This window comes from Hyperoodon ampullatus, assembly GCF_949752795.1.
Source record: "Hyperoodon ampullatus genome assembly, chromosome: 19".
NCBI lineage: Eukaryota > Metazoa > Chordata > Mammalia > Artiodactyla > Ziphiidae > Hyperoodon > Hyperoodon ampullatus.
The window spans coordinates 60,063,154-60,083,500 of NC_136932.1; the positions used below are offsets into that span (position 1 = coordinate 60,063,154).

The window sequence follows — 20,347 nt, forward strand, 5'->3', positions numbered from 1 at the left end:
GCTAGCCCAGGCTTGTTTGCATGGTGGTCTCGAGTTTCCAAAAAGGGGTAAGGACACGTGCAAGGCCTCTAGAGGCCTACACTCAGAATAAGCATGTCGTATCCACTACGTTCTATTGGCCAAAGCAAGTGACAAGGCCAGTCCAGGTTCCAGGGGTGGAGAAACAGATGGCCCTATCTTGATGGGAACAGCTATAAGGTCACATTATAAGTAGTGTAGTTACAAGGAGTGGAAGAATTCTAGCCATTTTTGCAATCTGCACATAATCTGCCAGCGACTCAGGCTGACACAGGCTCCATCTTGTAGCTATACCACATTTACAAATTTCCACATTGCCCCTTGATTGATGAAGCAGAGGAAGAAAGAGACTGGAGAATCTTACATAAGCTTTTCACTGTTTCAGCCTGTAAACAACATTTGTCATGTCCCCTCACAGACCATGGCCAACGTCAGCACATGGGCTCCACCTTAGAGCAAGATGGTGCTATAGTGAGTCAGTGGAGTATATTGGTAAGCAATGCTGTCTCTGTCACAGTGAGAAATCTACAGAACTAAACTAACTGATCATTCACAAGACTAGTGCCAGAAAGGTGGAGGGGCAGGTAAGGTTAACGCTATAGAGCAAATATATGAAAACCATACCTAATGAATTTGTCAGAAGTTACATGAATCCCTTAAAACAGGGGTCCCCAACCCCTGGGCCATGGACCGGTACCAGTCTGTGTCCTGTTAGGAATCAGGCTGCAGAGCTGGAGGTGAGCGGCAGGCAAGCGAGCAAAGCTCCATCTGTATTTACAGCTGCTCCACATCACTCACATTACTGCCTGAGCTCTGCCTCCTGTCAGAACAGCACTGCATTAGATTCTCATAGGAGCGCAAACCCTACTGTGAACTGCACATGTGAGGAATCTAGGTTGTGCACTCCTTATGAGAATCTAATGCCTGATGATCTGAGGTGGAGCTGAGGCAGTGATGCTAGCTCTGGAGAGTGGTTGCAAATACAGATTATCATTAGTAGAGAGGTTTGACTGCACAGAGACCATAATAAATCAATTGCTTGCAGACTCATATCAAAACCCTATCTGTGAGTGGTAAGTGAAAACAAGCTCAGGACTCCCACTGATTCTGCATTATGGTTAGTTGTATAATTATTTCATTATATGTTACAATGTAATAATAATAAAAATAAACTGCACGATAAATGTAATGTACTTGAATCATCCTGAAACATTCAGCGCCCCCCCCACCACCAGTCCATGAGAAAAATTGTCTTCCACGAAACCGGTCCGTGGTGCCAACATTTTGGGGACCGCTGCCTTAAAGAATCCCTAGGGCTGGGCCCAAATGAGTCAGAATAAGCAGGTAGAAAATCCAAGTAGCTCAGCAACCCATAGCCCAGAAGCATTCCATCCAGACCCACTTAAAGAATCCCTAGGGCTGGGCCCAAATGAGTCAGAGTAAGCAGGTAGAAAATCCAAGTAGCTCAACAACCCATAGCCCAGAAGCATTCCATCCAGACCCACTCAAAGTCTCCCTTAAGTTTTCAATCTGCTCCTAGAGCTAAGTCAACCCAGAAGACTAAAGCAATAGACTCACAGGTAGGAATCAGTGTTCTAGAATCAAGTGTTGAGAAGTGCTAAGGTCATAGTCAACAAAATGAAGCTGAACATCAAGTTCAAGAGAAAAGGAGGGAAAGAAACCCCAAGCAGTAAGGTTCAGCTTGCAGGGGCTGAAACAAGATGGAATAGGAAGTCTGTGAAATGGGAAGCTTATATGAATCTCTTTAGCTTAACACTGAGGCCACAAACTGCAAGAAAGTATCAGAGTTCTGACTCTTTGCAGTGTCTGGTTGCAGGGGTGAGAGAAGGACCTAAACCAAGACACACCATACTGAATGCTTGAGCTACAAGCCTGGGCCTCAGTCTCCCCCTAAAGTTTGCTCCTACTCACTCATTTTAGCTTACTTGGCTCCCTTTTGGCCTTTGTAGCATCTCATCCTTACTACTGTTTTCTCCAATTTCTCACACCTGAGATTTTAACTTTTGCAGCATCTTTACATTCCAAATATTTGTGGTAAGAAGACAAGTTAATTCTTTATAAGTTCAACATCCAAAATATTAGTCACAGATGATGAGGTTTCCTTTGAGTTCCTACCTCAGATTCCTAAATGATAATGTGGCTTATGACTCACAGAAAGTACCATAGATGCCAGGTAGGGCAGAAATACTCTCTGGGGAGGCTGTCACTCTCTACTCCACATGTGGAATTAGCCTAGTGTCTTCCTATCAAAAGGAAGCAAAAGGCATTGGTCTAAGCACCATGCTGGGCTGAGTGAGAAATTGTGAGAAATGGAAGGAGGAGAGCCTTGTTTGACCTGTTGCTCATTGCCTTGCAGGTCAGTGGGACCATGTACAACACTGGAAGACATGTGTCCCTGCGCCTGGACAAGGAGCACTTGGTCAACATATCAGGAGGGCCTATGACATACAGCCACCGGCTGGAGGAAGTCCGGCTACACTTTGGGAGTGAGGATAGCCAAGGGTCAGAGCACCTCCTCAACGGACAAGCCTTCTCTGGGGAGGTATGTGAGGTTATTGAAGTACTACGGGTAAGTGCCAATTAATAAGATTTGGTGCTTATTTATATCCAAGGTGTGATGACAGATGGAACGACTGCTCTTGTATCTATGAAATAAGAAGGTCTGTGCCTCCTTTCTCCCTCTGTCTTTTGCAAGTTGACATAGAAGTTTATAATGAGCTTCCAGTGTTTTCCAGGGAAGACCACAGTGAAACATGATATTTCCTCCTGAGACACTGGTGCAGCTCTCTTGTGACTAATGCCCTAAGATATCGCCAGATCATTATTTCTACCCTAAATCCTCACCTTACATGTATATCTTCATTTACACCTATCTGTGCAATCAGCCCCCTATATGTCATATATGTTTGCATAGATTCCATAATTCTCCTTTCTGGCAGAATGGGTCTTATTTGCACAAAACTATTACATATAGCAAAATAAATGTCAGGGAACTAAATAGTCTGAGTTTCTGCAGAATGTGCCACCATTAATGGTGAGTGTCACTTTGTCTACCATCAACCCAGACAGAACTCAGGCCACATCAGTGAGCCAAACCACACCTTCAGTTATAGGACAAGAGCTACAATTTAAACAAATATCATGTGTGTTATGACATATGACACTTGATAAGCAGAGTGTAGTTAATTTGACCTTTTTTACCTCCCTTACACTTAAGGGTGGTTATCAACTAAAGGTCAGGTGTCCTTATATGCTAAATATCTTGTAACTAGGTTTCTGTTTAAGAGTCCTCAATAACTGATGTCAAGAAGGCTTTCAAATAACAGAAGTATGTATCTCACTATTGGCTTGGTCTTTTTAATATTTTTAATCAAGATCTTGTTTAAACCTGGCATTGTTTTTAATATAGTAAGCCCACACACTGAGAAAGAGATCCACAGCTGAATGAGTCCAGTGGCCAGATTTTAATGGTCAGTCAAAATGCATCAACTGAGAACCTACCTAGGCACTGTGCTAGTTACCAGGGATATGGATTATATATATATATATATATATATATAAAGACATAGTTCCTACCACAGAGGAGCTCAAATAATACTATATTCAAATCATTAAAGTATAATGCCATGCTGTAATGGAGATGTACAAAAGCCTTGGCCAACTCTAAGGAAAAAGTGACAAATTTTCCTTGAAGCGTGCAGGAGAAGTTTCACAGAGGAGGTGCCCTTTGAACTGAGCTGAGAAGAGAAGCAATGAAGAACAAGTTTAAGAACATCAGCTTTGGCATCAAAGAACCTGAGTTTGTACCTCCTGCTGTGATACACAGTAACTGTGTGACCTTGAGATGGTTACTTGATCCTTCTAAGGCTGAGTTTATATACCTCTCCAGGTTGTTTTGAAAATTAAGTGGGATTAAAGATGTAAGGATCACTAGAAGTACTCAATAGTTGATAGACAACAAAGATAAACCAGGAAATGAGGAACAGCAAAGTCACCAAGGTGTGTCAAGGCACTGTGCATGGGGGAAGCTGCACGTGGATTTAATCTGTGGTCTAGTAGTAATGGCTGCATAGAGGACCGGGTTGAGCAGGCATATGAATTTCCTTCCTGAATCTGTAGGGAGAAAAAGCTAGGAATGATTAGGGATGTCTGCCAAAGGGACATGAGAATGTAATGGGAAATTCTGAAGAGTTACAGATCCTGAACTAACATATAGCAAGGAATATGATGAAAGCAGGGCAAAAACTCATGAAGTGAGAATGACTGGGGGACTGCCAGTCTGAATTACAGACTATTTAAAATTAGATAAACTCTTCCTTTTTAAATACGTTATTTTAAGATTTGTATGCATTTTCTTTGTTGACTGACGTTTATTTGCTGTTATTTCTTTGTTTTTCTCCCCTACTGAACTATTAAATTCCAGTGCCTATCACAATATTGTCTCAGAGTAAAAATGAATTTGTGAATGAATTTATTAAATGAATGAGTGAAAAAATATAGATTGTTACCAGGCTAAAACATTTACATTGTAGAATTTCTTAAAGTTGCTTGTTTCTTCAATATGCAATAAGGGTGTTTTGTAACTTGTATATAAACTACAATTTTGGAGTAAATGAGGGTTTCCAAAACCCTTAAGGGAAACATATAACAATTTGATCTTTATGTATTAATTTTCCTAGACCTACCCCAGACCACAGGTATCAGCTGCTCCAAAGAACCTGCATTCTTAAAGCTCCCAGGAGAGTATGAATATTAGGTTTGTGAAGCACTCCCTCAGTAGTACATTATTAAGTGTTCTCAATGAAAAAAGCATTTAAACAGAGTTGCGAATTAGAATTAACTGGGGAAAATTGCCAAAATATTTACATTTGAATCCTTCTCTGAAGGATTTGAATCCTTCTTCTGAAGCAGCTGAATTAGTCTCCAGAGAAGGGGTCCAGGAATGTGTATTTGTAAAAAATTTTGCGAGAGAATTTGGTTAGTGACCACTGGGTCAATTTCCACTCAGGTTCTGCCTGAATTATCCCAGTTTTCTAAAGAAGGAGGACTTAATCAACAAAGCCATCCTGCACAAAAATTTTAAAAGGCGCACCCAAAATAATTGCCCCTTGGACATGGCAAAGCTGGGGTGCTATCTAGACTAATGGTGTTTGGAGAACAGCTTCCCAAGCAGAGCAGCCACACACACATCCCCTGCTCCAAGGCAAGATTGACATTTAGCCTCAGCACAAATAGTTACACTTTGCTCTGAGTACGCCACATCAGATATATCACATTTCTTTCCGAGCCCCTGAGTATGAGTGGTCTAAAAACTGGTGTGGGTTAAGTGCAAAAAACCAGAATGTTGAAAACACCAAAATATGTCATGTGGAAAGAGTTGGATAGGCATTGAATTTTGAGATACCTCAAAGATATTGCAGGTTCCAGACCACTGCAATAAAGTGAATATCACAATAAAGCAAGTCACGTGAATTTTATTTCCCAGTGCATATCAAAGTTATGTTTACACTATACTACAGTAAGTGTGTAATAGCACTATGTCTAAAAAAACATTGTGCATACCTTAACTTAAAAATACTTTATTGCTAAAAATGCTAACCATCATCTGAGTCCTCAGTGAGTCACAGTAGTAACATCAAAGAACTGATCACAGATCACCTTAACAAATATAATAATAATGAAAAAATTTGAAATATTGTGAGAATTACCAAAATATGACACAGAGACACAAGCGAGCAAATGCTATTGGAAAAATGTCACTAACAGACTTGCTCAGTGCAGGATGGCTGCAAACCTTTAATTTGTAAAGAACACAGTATCTGCACAGTACAAGAAATTGCAACAAAACAAGGTATGCTTACATTTAGCCCTGGGAGATCAGCTCGGTGGTGCTCTGTGACCACCCAGAGGGGCGGGATAGGGAGGGTGGGAGGGAGATGCAAGAGGGAGAGGATATGGGGCTATATGTATACATATAGCTGATTCACTTTATTATATAGCAGAAACTAACACAACATTGTAAAGGAATTATATTCCAATAAAGATGTTTTAAAATAATTAATTAATTAATAAAAATAAATAAAGGGCTTTAGTGAGCAAGAAGAGTTTAACATTTTCTATGTGGGATGAGGGGAAAACCTAGGGTCAATTGTCCAAAATTCCAGAGAGATGGCAGTCAGCTAAATATATGTTCTAACAATGAGAGCTGTCTATCTATGGAATGAATCTGCCTCTGAAAACAATGAATTCTCATCACTGGAATTATTAAGCATGGAATGGAATTTGAGGGCTTCATAAAAGTGACTCATCCTAACAAGCAAGTGAGCTATGGGCTTTACTGTACCTTCTAATGCCAAAACTCTACCCAACGCATGATGTCCTTAGGGAAAATATTTTCCAGTTGGATTCTACTGAGGGTTAGCCCCGGTTAAGTAAGTATATTTCATCAATAGATTAACTTTATTTTTATTTTGAGCTATTTTCAGAGCTGCCTTTGTTCTCTATTTTGAGCTATCCTCTGAGAGGACCTAGGTAAACACTTTGGCAGCAAAGCATTTGTTTATTGTGTTGACAATGAATAATCACATTGCCATCTGCCCCATCTATCATTGCTGATCACGATAAGCCAGTTAATGCCAGGCAGTTTCCTTGGCGCAGTGCAGCAGTCGTTATCTGAAGAGCAGTAGATTAATTGCAGTCTTGTCTAGTGAGGTTATTGTAATTGATGGTCATCATTTGCTTTGTTTTATAAAGCTGTGTGGATGTATGACACAGTGAGCATCTGTGTTTTTATAAAAATTATTCATGTCCTGCACAAGAACTCCTGGATGCATTGTCGGGGATTGGTGATAAATGAGCATATTCAGAGATTCAAATGTCTCGATTTTTTTAAGATGGGAAAATTAACTGTTTTTAATAAGTAAGACATTTAGCTTGCTAATCGTGTCTGAGTGGTTTGATTAATGTCCAATACAAAGTAGGGTATTAATGAAAAGAAAAAAATATATTAACCAGGAAAAAGATAATATTTGAAAAGAATCATGCCCGTGGATTAAGTTGCAGTAGTGAGTCTAGATAAGAAGAATCTTTCTTATTTGGGGAAATTGGAAATATTCATTTTGAAAACCTTCCTTAAGTTCTTCACTTCAAAGGGTTAAAGGGGTACACTGAGAATTGCACCAGCTACTTCACAGAGTACCTGTGGCCAGATTCTCCTGTTTATTTTACCCACTCTTCACATGGCTAGTGTGCTTCTGCTCTGTGATGAGCTCAAAACCCAGCTCCTGTCCAGAGAAGCATAGAGTCTGTTGAGGCTTACATATGTTTATAATACAACATAATATGGGTTATACCTGAGGATTGTTCTGGAAAGGGAACTATGAAATAACTCTCTGGATTGTATTAAGGGAAGATGGATGAACAGCTGTGTGACCTGACACAGTTGCTGCTGCCTATGAAGGTTGGGTAGAAATACATCAACCTTTCAAGTCTCAGCCTCTTGAATCTTGATTCTGTTCAAACACATTTGAGGGAGGAAAAAGTCCATAGCTGTTGCTATGTAGATAAGATTTGTTTAATTAAAGGGGGAAATAAAAGTTCCATGTAGAATATATGTATTTTTAGTGGCTCTGAATCAGAATAGAGAAAACAATTATCTCAGTGCAAACAACTGAGACTAAACAACAGAAACTGCAGGCCTTGTTCTCTTCAAGGAATCAGTTATTTGCATCTCTGAGAGACCGGTTTCACCAAAGTAACACAAATTTGTAGGAATAAGCAACTAACACCAAATTGTCCTGAAGTGTGCAAGGGTATGAAAGTGCTGAGGAACACATGGCTGAGAACTAGGGCCCCATGAGGCACTGAATGGTTTTGGGGGGAGGTACTCCAGAAATCTAATTAGCACCTTGCAGGAGGCTGGGACCTCCTGGTAGAGATGCTCCGTTGGCACAATTGGGGATTTGAGGGGGAATGAGAATTGGGATATTCAAAAATAACAGATACACGAGTAATACACATAGAAGAGCTACTTGAGTGCCATGGGAAAGCTGTTCCCTCTACCCTGATTACTAGCTCCGCATTCTTCCCCCTATATCCAGCACTGCCCACCTGGTTTTGCTTTGACATCGCCTTCCCTCCTCCCAGCCAGTAAAGTGTTGCTGCCTCCTTTTGACTTCCAGAGAATCCTTTATATTCATCTACTACAGGAGTCCACAAACTGTAGACTGTAGGCCAAATTCAGCCAAGGAGCTAAGGATGATTTACATTTTTAAAGGATTGTTTTTTAAAGAGAAGAATATGCAACAGAAACCACATGTGGCTTGCAAAAGACAAAATATTTACTATCTGGCCTTTTAGGGAAAAATTTTGCTGACCCCAATCGATTAAATTACCCATCGCTATAGACTGTATAACTGTTTATTCTCACTTCTGGAACCACATTTCTTGTTGATAGGAATTTTATCTTGATCATTACTGTATTCCCAGAACCTTGTACATTGGCACATGACAGCAGAGTCAATAAATGTTTGCTGAATTAAGGAATAAATAATCTTGGTAATCCCCTCAAGGACAGAGACTTTTTGCTATTATCTTTGTACATCATGCACCTAGCACAGTACCTAACATACAGTAGGTGCTTCTTAATTGATGTTTGTGGAATTAATCATTCAATCACTGAATAAATAACTTAATCTACTATTGGTGTTTTAGGAATTGGAACTTTATAGGCTTTTTTCCTTGGAATTTTGGGTGTGTAGCATTCATTGACTATATAGGGATTGTTATATATAGCCTCATATAAATTGAAGTGTTTTAATAAAGGCTGTCCAAAGCATCAAATTCCATTAGAAACTGGAAGAAAGGAAGAGTGATTTAGTTCACAGTAACCACTAAGAGAAGTTCTGGGCTTTCTCTGAGAAAGATGTATGCTTTGAGACGAGGTACTGACCTAGCCCTATTCTAAATGTGGTAAAGAACAGAAAGTGATTGAACAATTAAGTGTCACCTTGGAGGAATTTTATATCCATTGGAGGGACAAGGCACAGACTCAAATCAATTACTGTGCAGTGCAATCCAGAACTTATTCAGTCACACCCATAGGTGGCTACGGAATTTCACTGCTAATACCCAGTCACTGTTTATATGCTTTGTGATTTACTTTCATTCATTCATTTAGTTAACAAATATTAATTGAGAGCCTACCATGTGCTACAGTGAATTAAATTGGTAAAAATCCTGCCTGTAAGGTAATTAAGTCTAGTGGGGGTAGACAAATAATAAATAATAAACATAATAAATGAGTAAATTTCTATGGTAAATTAGAATATGATAAATGCTATGGGAAAATAAATACATCAGAGTAAGGGAGATAAGAGGATGAGGAGTGGAGGTAGTGAGTTACAAGTGTAAATATGGTGGTCAGTGTAGACCTTGTTGAGAGCATGACATTTGTGAGGTTGCCATGGGGATGTCTAGGGAAAGGACATTCTAGGCAGAGGCAACAACCAATTCCATAGCTTTGAAGTGGGAGAAAGTTTGAGTGTTCTAGGAAGACCAGGAGCTCACGTGTAAGTGATCAAGTGTGAGAGGTCAGAGAGAGAAGAGTAGGGCCGGGAGCTGCTGCAGATCGTTACCTCTTTGCATGGATTTTGTATGGACTTTGGCTTTTACTTTGAATGAATTCCAAAGAACATTGACATAAATTCTCTGATTTAATCACTAAACACTAACTCAGTGAGGTTACCCTTAATATTATCCCCTTTATACAAGGGGAAACTAAGGCCCAAGTCCATCCTGACAATAAGTGATTGAGGCTGGATTTAATTCAGGTCTTCTGATACATAACATTGCTTACCATAGGCTAATGTTTATCCATAAACCCCACAATAATCATTGTTCACCTACTCTGGGCCCTAGTCCAGTGGGGGAATTCGAAGACCTGTAGGCTGCAGGGCCTGCCTTTAAGGAGCCTTCAATATAGTGGAAGATCCCATCTTCCCAAACAGACTGTTAACTCCCTGCAGCCACAGATTTGGTTGTGCTTTTTAGTATCACATACATGTGATAGACACTTGGTAGAGTGAATGAGTAAATGAATATCATTTAAAAGACTGTAGCTTTCAGAGAGTCTAAATTATGCCCAGTATATCATAAACTATATTCTTTTGTCATAATGACAAACCTAATAAAGTCAATGGCATTATTAACAGAAGTTCTAAGTGTTAATGTCAAATTATTTACAAATATAAGGTAAATGAATTTTCAGTGTACCTGAGAGGAGTAATGGAACAATTGATAACTGGTGTGCTAGAAGAATTCGTTTAGATTCTTCATTTCAGCCCTGGAATTACTCCAGGATTAGATCAGGGAACTTGTCTTTGCCAATACTAGAAGCTAAAGCTCTGGATCCCAGGAACCAGTCCCAACCAGAGTGAACAAACTGACCTTTAAGAAGTAAAGCAAACAGAGGTCAGAAGCCTAGTGGTAGAGCAGATTATGATGATACCAGCAAGCAGATGATGACTCTGATCTAAGGATAGGCACTTTTCCCTTTGGACATTTTTATAATTACTTCTGGGAAAGGACAGCCCAGTCCAGTCAGCAGCTTCCTGGATTGCCATTTTAGATGCACACTTTGGGGCTGCCTAAGAGAGAAGTCATTGCATTTGAAGACAAATTGTTGAGATCAGCTCATTATCCCATTGATTCCATCCCAACCTATATCATAACTCTGGTCTGGTCCTGCCAGGGTGGCATTATGACGGCCACTATCTTCCTTTACTTTATTTTTATCTCCCCCCTTGGTGTCCGTCTAAAGCAGGGAAGGAGGTGTTATATTACAAAGACAATATTAAAGACAGTCATTAACTGGGACTTGATCAGGGTTCAGTAGAACCTAACTATCATCATAGAGATCATCACTGTTATGACTCTACAGGTGTTGAATGGAATCTTCTTTTATTTAGTAACCAGTGACACTGCAGTTAGAGGATGGATACTGCTTCTAAGACTTCTGTGAACCAGAAACTGGTGAACAGTTAAGCTGGTACCATTGAAATGATTAGCGGTACATTTTTTATCCATTTCCAAAGCTACAGGAATAAAGTCAATTGGAAAAGAAAATGTAAAGTAGAAAATGACATTTTCACTACTAATCTGACCACGTCAGTGTTCATTAAAATTTCTAGAGTTTCCGGGACTTCACTGGTGGTCCAGTGGTAAAGAATCTGCTTTACAATGCAGGGGATGCGGGTTCAATCCCTGGTCAGGGAACTAAGATCCCACATGCCGCCAGGGAAATAAGCTTACTCACCACAACTACTGGCTTGCGGTTCTCAACTAGAGAGCCTGCGTGCTGCAAACTACAGAGCCCACATGCTCTGAAACCCATGTGAAACAATTACAGAGCCCACGCACCCTGGAGCCCGCAGGCCACAACTAGAGAGAAGCCCACACACCGCAACAAGGAGCCTGCGCTGCATCGAAAGATCCCGCATGGTTCAGTGAAGATCCCATGTGCCACAACTAAGACCAGACGCAGCCAAAAATAAATATAATAAAGAAATAAATAATAAAATAAGATCTTTTAAAAAAAACTTAATTAAAAAAAATTTTTGTAGAGTTTCCTCCAAAGATCACATCTCCACTTCAAGATACAGACCTGCTATTAGAAAGAAGTTTATGCAAAGCCTCCATCTAAAGTATCAGTGTTAGAGGCCCCACTGAGGTCATTTCTTCCCACCCACTTACATACAAAGGGAAAATTAGAGCCAGGAAGGGCAAGAGACCTTCCCGGAGTCACCGAGATTCAGTGGCAGAATTAGGACCAGAACCCAAGTTTCCTGACTCTTACTTTGGGATTTAAAATTTTCTAAATAAAAATTGTACTTATATCAAATCCCAACACTCAAAAGATGGTTTTAGGTCATCTGGTTTTTGTTGCCCAGTAGAGCAGGTGTAGTCTGATATTCAGGTTTCCTGCCTTAGTGAGCAGAACCCCATCACAAGTGCATTTATACAATCAGCCTCAAAAAGGCAAAGACATTGACAGATTATTTCACAAGCATGAGCAATCGTGAGTGTCCAACAAAAACACCAGTGATGTGACAACCTTTATAGTGCCTAATTCCAAGAAGTATGGAAATTAAAGTTTGGAAGACCAAAATAGAAAGTGAAATGCCTTAAAGATCCTTCATTTGGTCTCAATAGGAAAATGCAATCATACTATTGCATTAAGAACCCAAGGATATAAGCCATACTTTTCTACAGTTTGAATCCGTCCTCTCACAAACTCTTCCCAATAACCATCCAGAACAGCTCAGCAATATTAAATATAAGTAATCTAGATAACAATATTGCAAAATTAAATCATTAGATGTCTAGCCGCTCCATGGATATGCTGCTATGCAATTCAAAATAAAGCCATTTAAAACCAGCAGATTCATTTGTGCTGACATATCGATAAACTTTTGCTGAGACAAAGCTAATCATTTCAATGGTGACAACTTAATTGCTTACCAGTTAATGGATAATAAACAGACCTGAGGATTAAAATATGAACTAATTACTGTACTCAATTCCATTTACTTGATTTCATGTTCCATTAATTCTTTGCATCATTTCTAGTGGAAATCTTAGATTTATGGTCACCTCAAATGAATTATGCCACTTAGTTGCCTGTGGCATGCTCATGCTCAGAATTGTTTGGAAAGGGCAGAATTCTGGGCAGTTAATATTTAGTCAAAGCAGCCTAGGATATAGTAAGTGAAGGTAATTATCCATTCCCAAATACCAGCCAGAGTCAGCCTCTAAATCTATCCCTATATCAGCAGTAAAAGGGCAAGACTAAGATTGCTCTCATGATAATTCATTGGATCAGCTTGTTAGAAGCAGTCTCCAAGAGCAGTAATTGCCTTGGCCTGGAAGAGGGATGCAGGGAAGCAGAGACAAACACATCATGGGAAAGGACATTGACCTAGGAGATGGACACTAGGGTCACCAGACAAAGGGCAATATTTTGACTTAGCAAATCTGACTTCAAGATCCTGTTCTGTCAATTACTAGCTGTGCGATCTCAGTAAGGGCAGAAATGGGCAAGTCACTTAGCATTCTTTAACCTTTTAAGCTGTTATATGAGGTAATAATGCCAGTTCTATACACACTATAGAGCGATGTGCAGTGGAAAAAAAAAAAAAAAAGCTCTTCTGAGATAGTGCTTTTATAGTATAAAACTGACTTGTACAGCAGTTGTGCTGTACAAGTCAGTTATTAGCCAGTTTAACCCTTAGAGCTCATCTAGTCCAAAATACTTGCAGATAAAACATAAAGATACAATGTACTAATGTTATTACTACCATCATCTTTCATTTACTGAGCATGTACTATGTTCCAGGCATTGTGCTCAGTGCCTTATTGCACCCAATCCTCACAAGTTTCTTGTGAGGTAGCACTCATTAGCATCATTTTACAAAGAGGAAAGGAAAGTAGGAAAGGTCAAAGAACTTGCCTTCAATCACTTGGTTGATATGGGGAAGAGCTAGGATTTGAACCCAGGTCTCTTACTATAGCTATGCACTGAATGACCTTAAACAAGTCAGGTCACTTCTCTAGTTATGCCCCTAAGTAGCTTCTTGATCATGCTGTTCTCTTTTATCATAAGTGTCCTCTCTGTTACCTGAAATGATCTTTTAGCCCCTCCCAGTTCTACATCAGCCTGAAGAATAGCCTGAAATTTTTCTGAGTGTAAAGTGAGACAGGAGCTTATTTCTCCAAGTGGCACAATTGCTATGTAAAATATGACACAGCATCATGTCGTGGCTTGCTGAGAACTGTAGCTTTATTCACCTTCCCCTCTCAGGTGGACAGGAACCAGGAAGTTTCATACAGATGCACAGTTACATTTTTTCTCTCACTTCTTTGAAATATGGTAAACAAGAGATTGTATATCTGTGGATGTGTTTGTATATAAACACATCTGTTTCCCTCTGCAAAACATGAGGAACCATACTCCTTAGTCTCAGAGGTAGCTTGAGTGAATATATTTTCTTGCTTTGGATCAATATGCTGAAATAAGAATTTCTGGATTGAGCCTTGAAAATGAATCTGACAGGAACTATTTGACAAAATAAGCTTAGTCAGGAGGTTTTAGATCACTTTGCCAGGCACTTCACTGGTGACGCAGTGGTTAAGAATGTGCCTGCCGTTCACAGACGAATTCTATCAAACATTTAGAGAAGAGCTAACACTTATCCTTCTCAAACTCTTCCAAAACATAGCGAAGGGAGGAACACTCTGAAACTCATTCTACGAGGCCACCATCACCTTGATACCAAAACCAGACAAGGATGCCACAAAGAAAGAAAACTACAGGCCAATATCACTGATGAACACAGATGTAAATATCCTCAACAAAATACTAGCAAACAGAATCCAACAGCACGTTAAAAGGATCATACACCATGATCAAGTGGGGTTTATTCCAGGAATGCAAGGATTCTTCAATATATGCAAATCAATCAACGTGATACACCATATTAAAAAGTGGAAAATAAAAAACATATGATCATCTCAATAGATACAGAAAAAGCTTTTGACAAAATTCAACACCCATTTATGATAAAAACCCTCCAGACAGTAGGCATAGAGGGAACTTTCCTCAACATAATAAAGGTCATATATGAAAAACCCACAGCCAAAATAGTCCTCAATGGTGAAAAACTGAAACCATTTCCACTAAGATCAGGAGGAAGACAAGGTTGCCCACTCTCAGCACTATTATTGAACATAGATTTGGAAGTTTTAGCCACAGCAATCAGAGAAGAAAAAGAAATAAAAGGAATCCAAATCGGAAAAGAAGAAGTAAAGCTGTCACTGTTTGCAGATGACCTGACACTCTACATAGAGAATCCTAAAGATGCTACCAGAAAACTACTAGAGCTAATCAGTGAATTTGGTAAAGTAGCAGGATATGAAATTAATGCACAGAAATCTCTTGCATTCCTTTATGCTAATGATGAAAACTCTGAAAGAGAAATTAAGAAAACACTCCCATTAACCAATGCAACAAAAATAATAAAATAACTAGGAATAAACCTACCTAAGGAGACAAAAGACCTGTATGCAGAAAACTATAAGACACTGATGAATGAAATTACAGATGATACAAACAGATGAAATGCTATACTATATTGTTGGATTGGAAGAATCAACATTGTGAAAATGACTATACTACCCAAAGCAATCTACAGATTCAATGCAATCCCTATCAAACTACCAATGGCATTTTTCACAGAACTAGAACAAGAAATTTCACAATTTGTATGGAAACACAAATGACTCTGAATAGCCAAAGCAATCTTGAGAAAGAAAAACGGAGCTGGAGGAATCAGGCTCCCTGACTTCAGACTATACTACAAAGTGACAGTAATCAAGACAGTATGGTAGTGGCACAAAAACAGAAATATAGATCAATGGAACAGGATAGAAAGCCCAGACAAAAACTCATGCACATATGGTCACCTTATCTTTGATAAAGGAGGCAAGAATATACAGTGGAGAAAAGACAGTCTCTTCAATAAGTCGTGCTGGGAAAACTGGACAGCTACATGTTCAAGAATGGAATTGGAACACTCCCTAACACCATACAAAAATATAAACTCAAAATGGATTAAAGACCTAAATATAAGGGAAGACACTATCAAACTCTTAGAGGAACACATAGGCAGAACACTCCATGACATAAATCACAGCAAGATCCTTTTTGACCCACCTCCTAGAGAAAGGCAAATAAAAACAGAAATAAACAAATGGGACCTAATGAAACTTAAAAGCTCTTGCACAGAAGAGGAAACAATAAACAAGATGAAAAGACAACCCTCAGAATAGGAGAAAATATTTGCTAATGAAGCAACTGGCAAAGGATTAATCTTCAATATTACAAGCTCAATATCAAAACAACAAAGAACCCAATCCAAAAATAGGCAGAAGTCCTAAATAGACATTTCTACAAAGAAGATATACAGATTGTCAACAAAAATATGAAAGAATGCTCAACATGCTTAATCATTAGAGAAATGCAAATCAAAACTACAATGAGGGGCTTCCCTGGTGGCGCAGTGGTTGAGAGTCCGCCTGCCGATGCAGGGGACACGGGTTCGTGCCCCGGTCTGGGAAGATCCCACATGCCGCGGAGCGGCTAGGCCCGTGAGCCATGGCTGCTGGGCCTGCGCGTCCAGAGCCTGTGCTCCGCAACGGGAGAGGCCACAGCAGTGAGAAGCCCACGTAATGCAAAAAAAAAAAAAAAAAAAAAAAAAAAAAAAAACTACAATGAGATATCATCTCACACCAGTCAGAATGGCCATCATTAAAAAATCTACAAACAATAAATCCTGGAGAGGGTGTGGAGAAAAGGGAACCCTCTTGTACTGTTAGTGGGAATGTAAATTGATACAGCCATGAGGGAGAACAGTATGGCGGTTCCTTGAAAAAGTAAAAATCAAACTACCATACGACCCAGCAATCCCACTACTGGGCATATACCCTGAGAAAACCAAAATTCAAAAAGATTCATGTACCAAAATGTTCATTGCAGCTCTATTTACAATAGCCAGGACATGGAAGCAACTTAAGTATCCGTCAACAGATGAATGGATAAAGAAGATGTGGTACATATATACAGTGGAATATTACTTAGCCAGAAAAAGAAATGAAATTGAGTTATTTGTAGTGAGATGGATGGATCTAGAGTCTGTCATACAGAATGAAGTAAGTCAGAAGGAAAAAAAAAAACAAATACCATATGCTAACATATATATATGGAATCTAAAAAAAAAAAAAAGAAAAAAAAGTCATGAAGAACCTAGGGGCAAGACGGGAATAAAGATGCAGGCCTACTAGAGAAGGGACTTGAGCATACGGGGAGGGGGCAGGGTAAGCTGGGACAAAGTGTAAAGTGGCATGGACATATATACACTACTAAACATAAAATAGATAGCTAGCGGGAATCAGCCGCATAGCACAGGGAGATCAGCTCGGTGCTTTGTGACCACCTAGAGGGGTGGGAGGGAGCAAGACGCAAGAGGGAAGAGATATGGGGACATATGTATATGTATAACTGATTCACTTTTTTATAAAGCAGAAACTAACACACCACTGTAAAGTAATATACTCCAATAAAGATGTTAAAAAAAATAAAAAAGAATCTGCCTGCCAACACAGGTGACATGGGTTCAAATCCTGTTCTGGGAAGATCCCACATGCAGCAAAGCAACTAAGAGCCCATGCACCACAACTACTGATCCTGCACTCTAGAGCCCATGAGCCACAACTACTGAGATCAAGTGCTACAACTACTGAAGCCCGCACACCTAGATCCCATGCTCCACAACAAGAGAAGCCACTGCAATGAGAAGCCTGTGCACTGCAATGAAGAGTAGCCCCCACTCACTGCAAATAGAGAAAGCCCTCATGCAGCAATGACGACCCAATGCAGCCAAAAATAAATAAAATAAAATAAATAAATTTATTAAAAAAAAAAAAAAAAAAAAAAAAAAAAAAAAAAAACACTTTTCCAGCCAGAAGGGAGAGGCCCAGGGACCAGACTCCTTCATCAGGACTCAGTGTCCCTATACCATTTTTTTTCAAAGCAAATAGTTCTCTGCTTCAGGAAAGACTCATTGTGGTGGACCCACATGGCCACCCCAGAACAGCTACTGTTTCCATAAGGTCCTCTGTGGAGGATACATTTCCTCCCTGTTGCATCTGCCTCTCTAGGGCTGATGGGTTTCCCTGCCCCAGGTGAGGAGACGTGACCTACTTACGTGAGCAGCAGTTAACTGCAGAGCTTAAGACTGCTGCCATTGTTCATCCCTCTGTTTTAATCCTGGCTCTGTCACTTATCAGCTGTGACCTTGGAAAAGTTATTCAACCTCCTTGTGTCTCACTTTCTTTGTTAATGAGACTAACAGCAATGCTCATGCTATAGAGTTGTTTCCCATCCTCCATCCATATCTAACAAAAATCCAGAGCGGCATCTATGTGGGAGGTAAAATTCCTGAAAATTCCATCAGCCATTGTGAGTTGGTTCCAAATCCCTTACTCTAAGAAGAGGGGTCTGAGGGCCTTTCTGATTGCCAATTTCTTGTCAGTGTTAATATTCTCTGGAATATTAACATATACTGGAGTGTTATAACTCCCTATATCTTTGCAAAAGTCACCATCCCCTAGATAGTGTGTTTGTCCTCGACAGATTTGCACCTTTTTCTAATACTCACAAAGGCCCTCTACAGACCAATCAAGCCCCTACTAACACCAGCTTAGTATTGTGGGAAAAACTAATCAGATTGAACACATACAGGGAAGTACACTCCTCCATCCTGGCCTCCTAGTAGTACCTTTCTCATTCCCAGATTATAACTCATTCTTGCAAAGGGTATGAGCAGGTGGCACATTTTCTCATTCCCTGTGAGTTTCAGGCAAAGCTTTGAGGTGTCTAGACAGGATGATCACATGCCCTGGTTTGTCTGGGACAGTCCAGGCTGACACCAGTTTGTCCTCCAACAGCACCTCCTTTTACTCTCAAAAGTGTTCCAGTTTGCACAGTGAATCAGTCATATGGTCAGCCTCTGTCTAGATGACCTTAGTTAAGCAAGCAACTAACCTCTCTGAATCTCCTTTCCTTCATCCAGAAAATGAAAGTATTAGATTTGCTTTGTCAAGGCCCTTCTAGCACCAAAAGGCCAATGGAAGTAAAATCTTACTGCAGAATTTTATCATCACATATAAACATTGATTGAGGGGGTCATTGTGCTGTCTGGAGAGTCAGAAACATTGTTCTGTAATAAAAAAAAAACTTTATGTTATATTTGAGAGGTTCTCCCAAAGATTAAGTATACACTTTAAAAATAGCCATCATCATACATCCTTTAAGGCAAGAGCTTGGGAAATTAAGTAATTTGATGTAACACCAAGAATTAAAGCTCAGATTGTTCTGCTTACTTGGGTATGTCAACTTTACTTGTTATGATGCTTGAAATATTGAACTTCCAACTCCCTCTTGCAAGAAAACCAGAATCACAAATAACTGCTGAACAATCATCTACAGGAAGACACTGGAACTCACCAAAAAAAGATACCCCACATCCAAAGACAAAGGAGAAACCACAATGAGACGGTAGGAGGGGCACAATCACAATAAAATAAAATCCCATAACTGCTGGGCGGGTGACTCACAAACTGGAGAACACTTATATCACAGAAGTCCACCCACTGGATTGAAGGTTCTGAGCCCGACCTCAGGCTTCCCAACCTGGGTGTCCGGCAATGGGAGGAGGAATTCCTAGAGAATCAGACTTTGAAGTCAAGTGGGATTTGATTGCAGGACTCTGACAGGACTGAGGGAAACAGAGACTCCACCCTTGGAGGGCACACACAACGTAGTGTGCACACTGGAACCCAGGGGAGGGAGCAATGACCCCATACGAGACTGAACCAGACCTACCTTCTAATATTGGAGGGTCTCCAGCAGCAGCGGTGGGTGGCTGTGTTTCACCATGAGGACAAGGACACTGGCCGCAGAAGTTCTGTGAAGTACTCCTTGGTGTGAGCCCTCCCAGCGTCAGCCATTAGCCCCAACAAAGAGCCCAGGTAAGCTCTAGTGTTGGGTCACTTCAGGCCAAACCACCAACATGGAGGGAACCCAGACCCATCCATCAGCAGTCAAGCAGACTAAAGTTTTAATGAGCTCTGCTCACCAGAGCAAGAGCCGGCTCTACCAACCACCAGTCACTCCTATCAGGAAACTTGCACAAGCCTCTTAGATAGCCTTATCCACCAGAGGGCAAACAGCAGAAGCAAGAAGAACTACAATCCTGCAGCCTGTGGAACAAAAACCATATTCACAGAAAGATAGACAAGATGAAAAGGCAGAAGCCTATGTACCAGATGAAGGAACAAGATAAAACCCCAGAAAAACAACTAAATGAATTGGAGATAGGCAACGTTCCTGACAAAGAATTCAGAAAAATGAGAGTGAAGATGATCCAGGATCTCGGAAAAATAACAGAGGCAAAGATCAAGAAGATGAAAGAAATGTTTTAAAAAGACCTAGAAGATTAAAGAAGAAACAAACAGAGATGAACAATACAATAACTGAAATGAAAACTACACTAGAAGGAATCAATAGCAGAATAACTGAGGCAAAAGAACAGATAAGGGACCTGGAAGACAGAATGGTGGAATTCACTGCTGTGGAAGAGAATAAAGAAAAAAGAATGAAAAGAAATAAAGGCAGCCTAAGAGACTATGGGAC

At 40.0% G+C, this 20,347-nt stretch overlaps 1 protein-coding gene across 1 annotated transcript in view; it reads left to right on the forward strand.

Annotated features, from left to right (window-relative positions):
- Positions 1 to 20,347, forward strand: part of CA10 (carbonic anhydrase 10) — a gene marked incomplete at both ends in the record, with an annotated part of 522,587 nt that overhangs the window by 407,657 nt on the left and 94,583 nt on the right. The window contains one exon of the mRNA XM_079725002.1: positions 2,396 to 2,581. Coding sequence (XP_079581128.1) covers positions 2,396 to 2,581 — 186 coding nt within the window. The remainder of the gene's footprint in view (positions 1 to 2,395; positions 2,582 to 20,347) is intronic.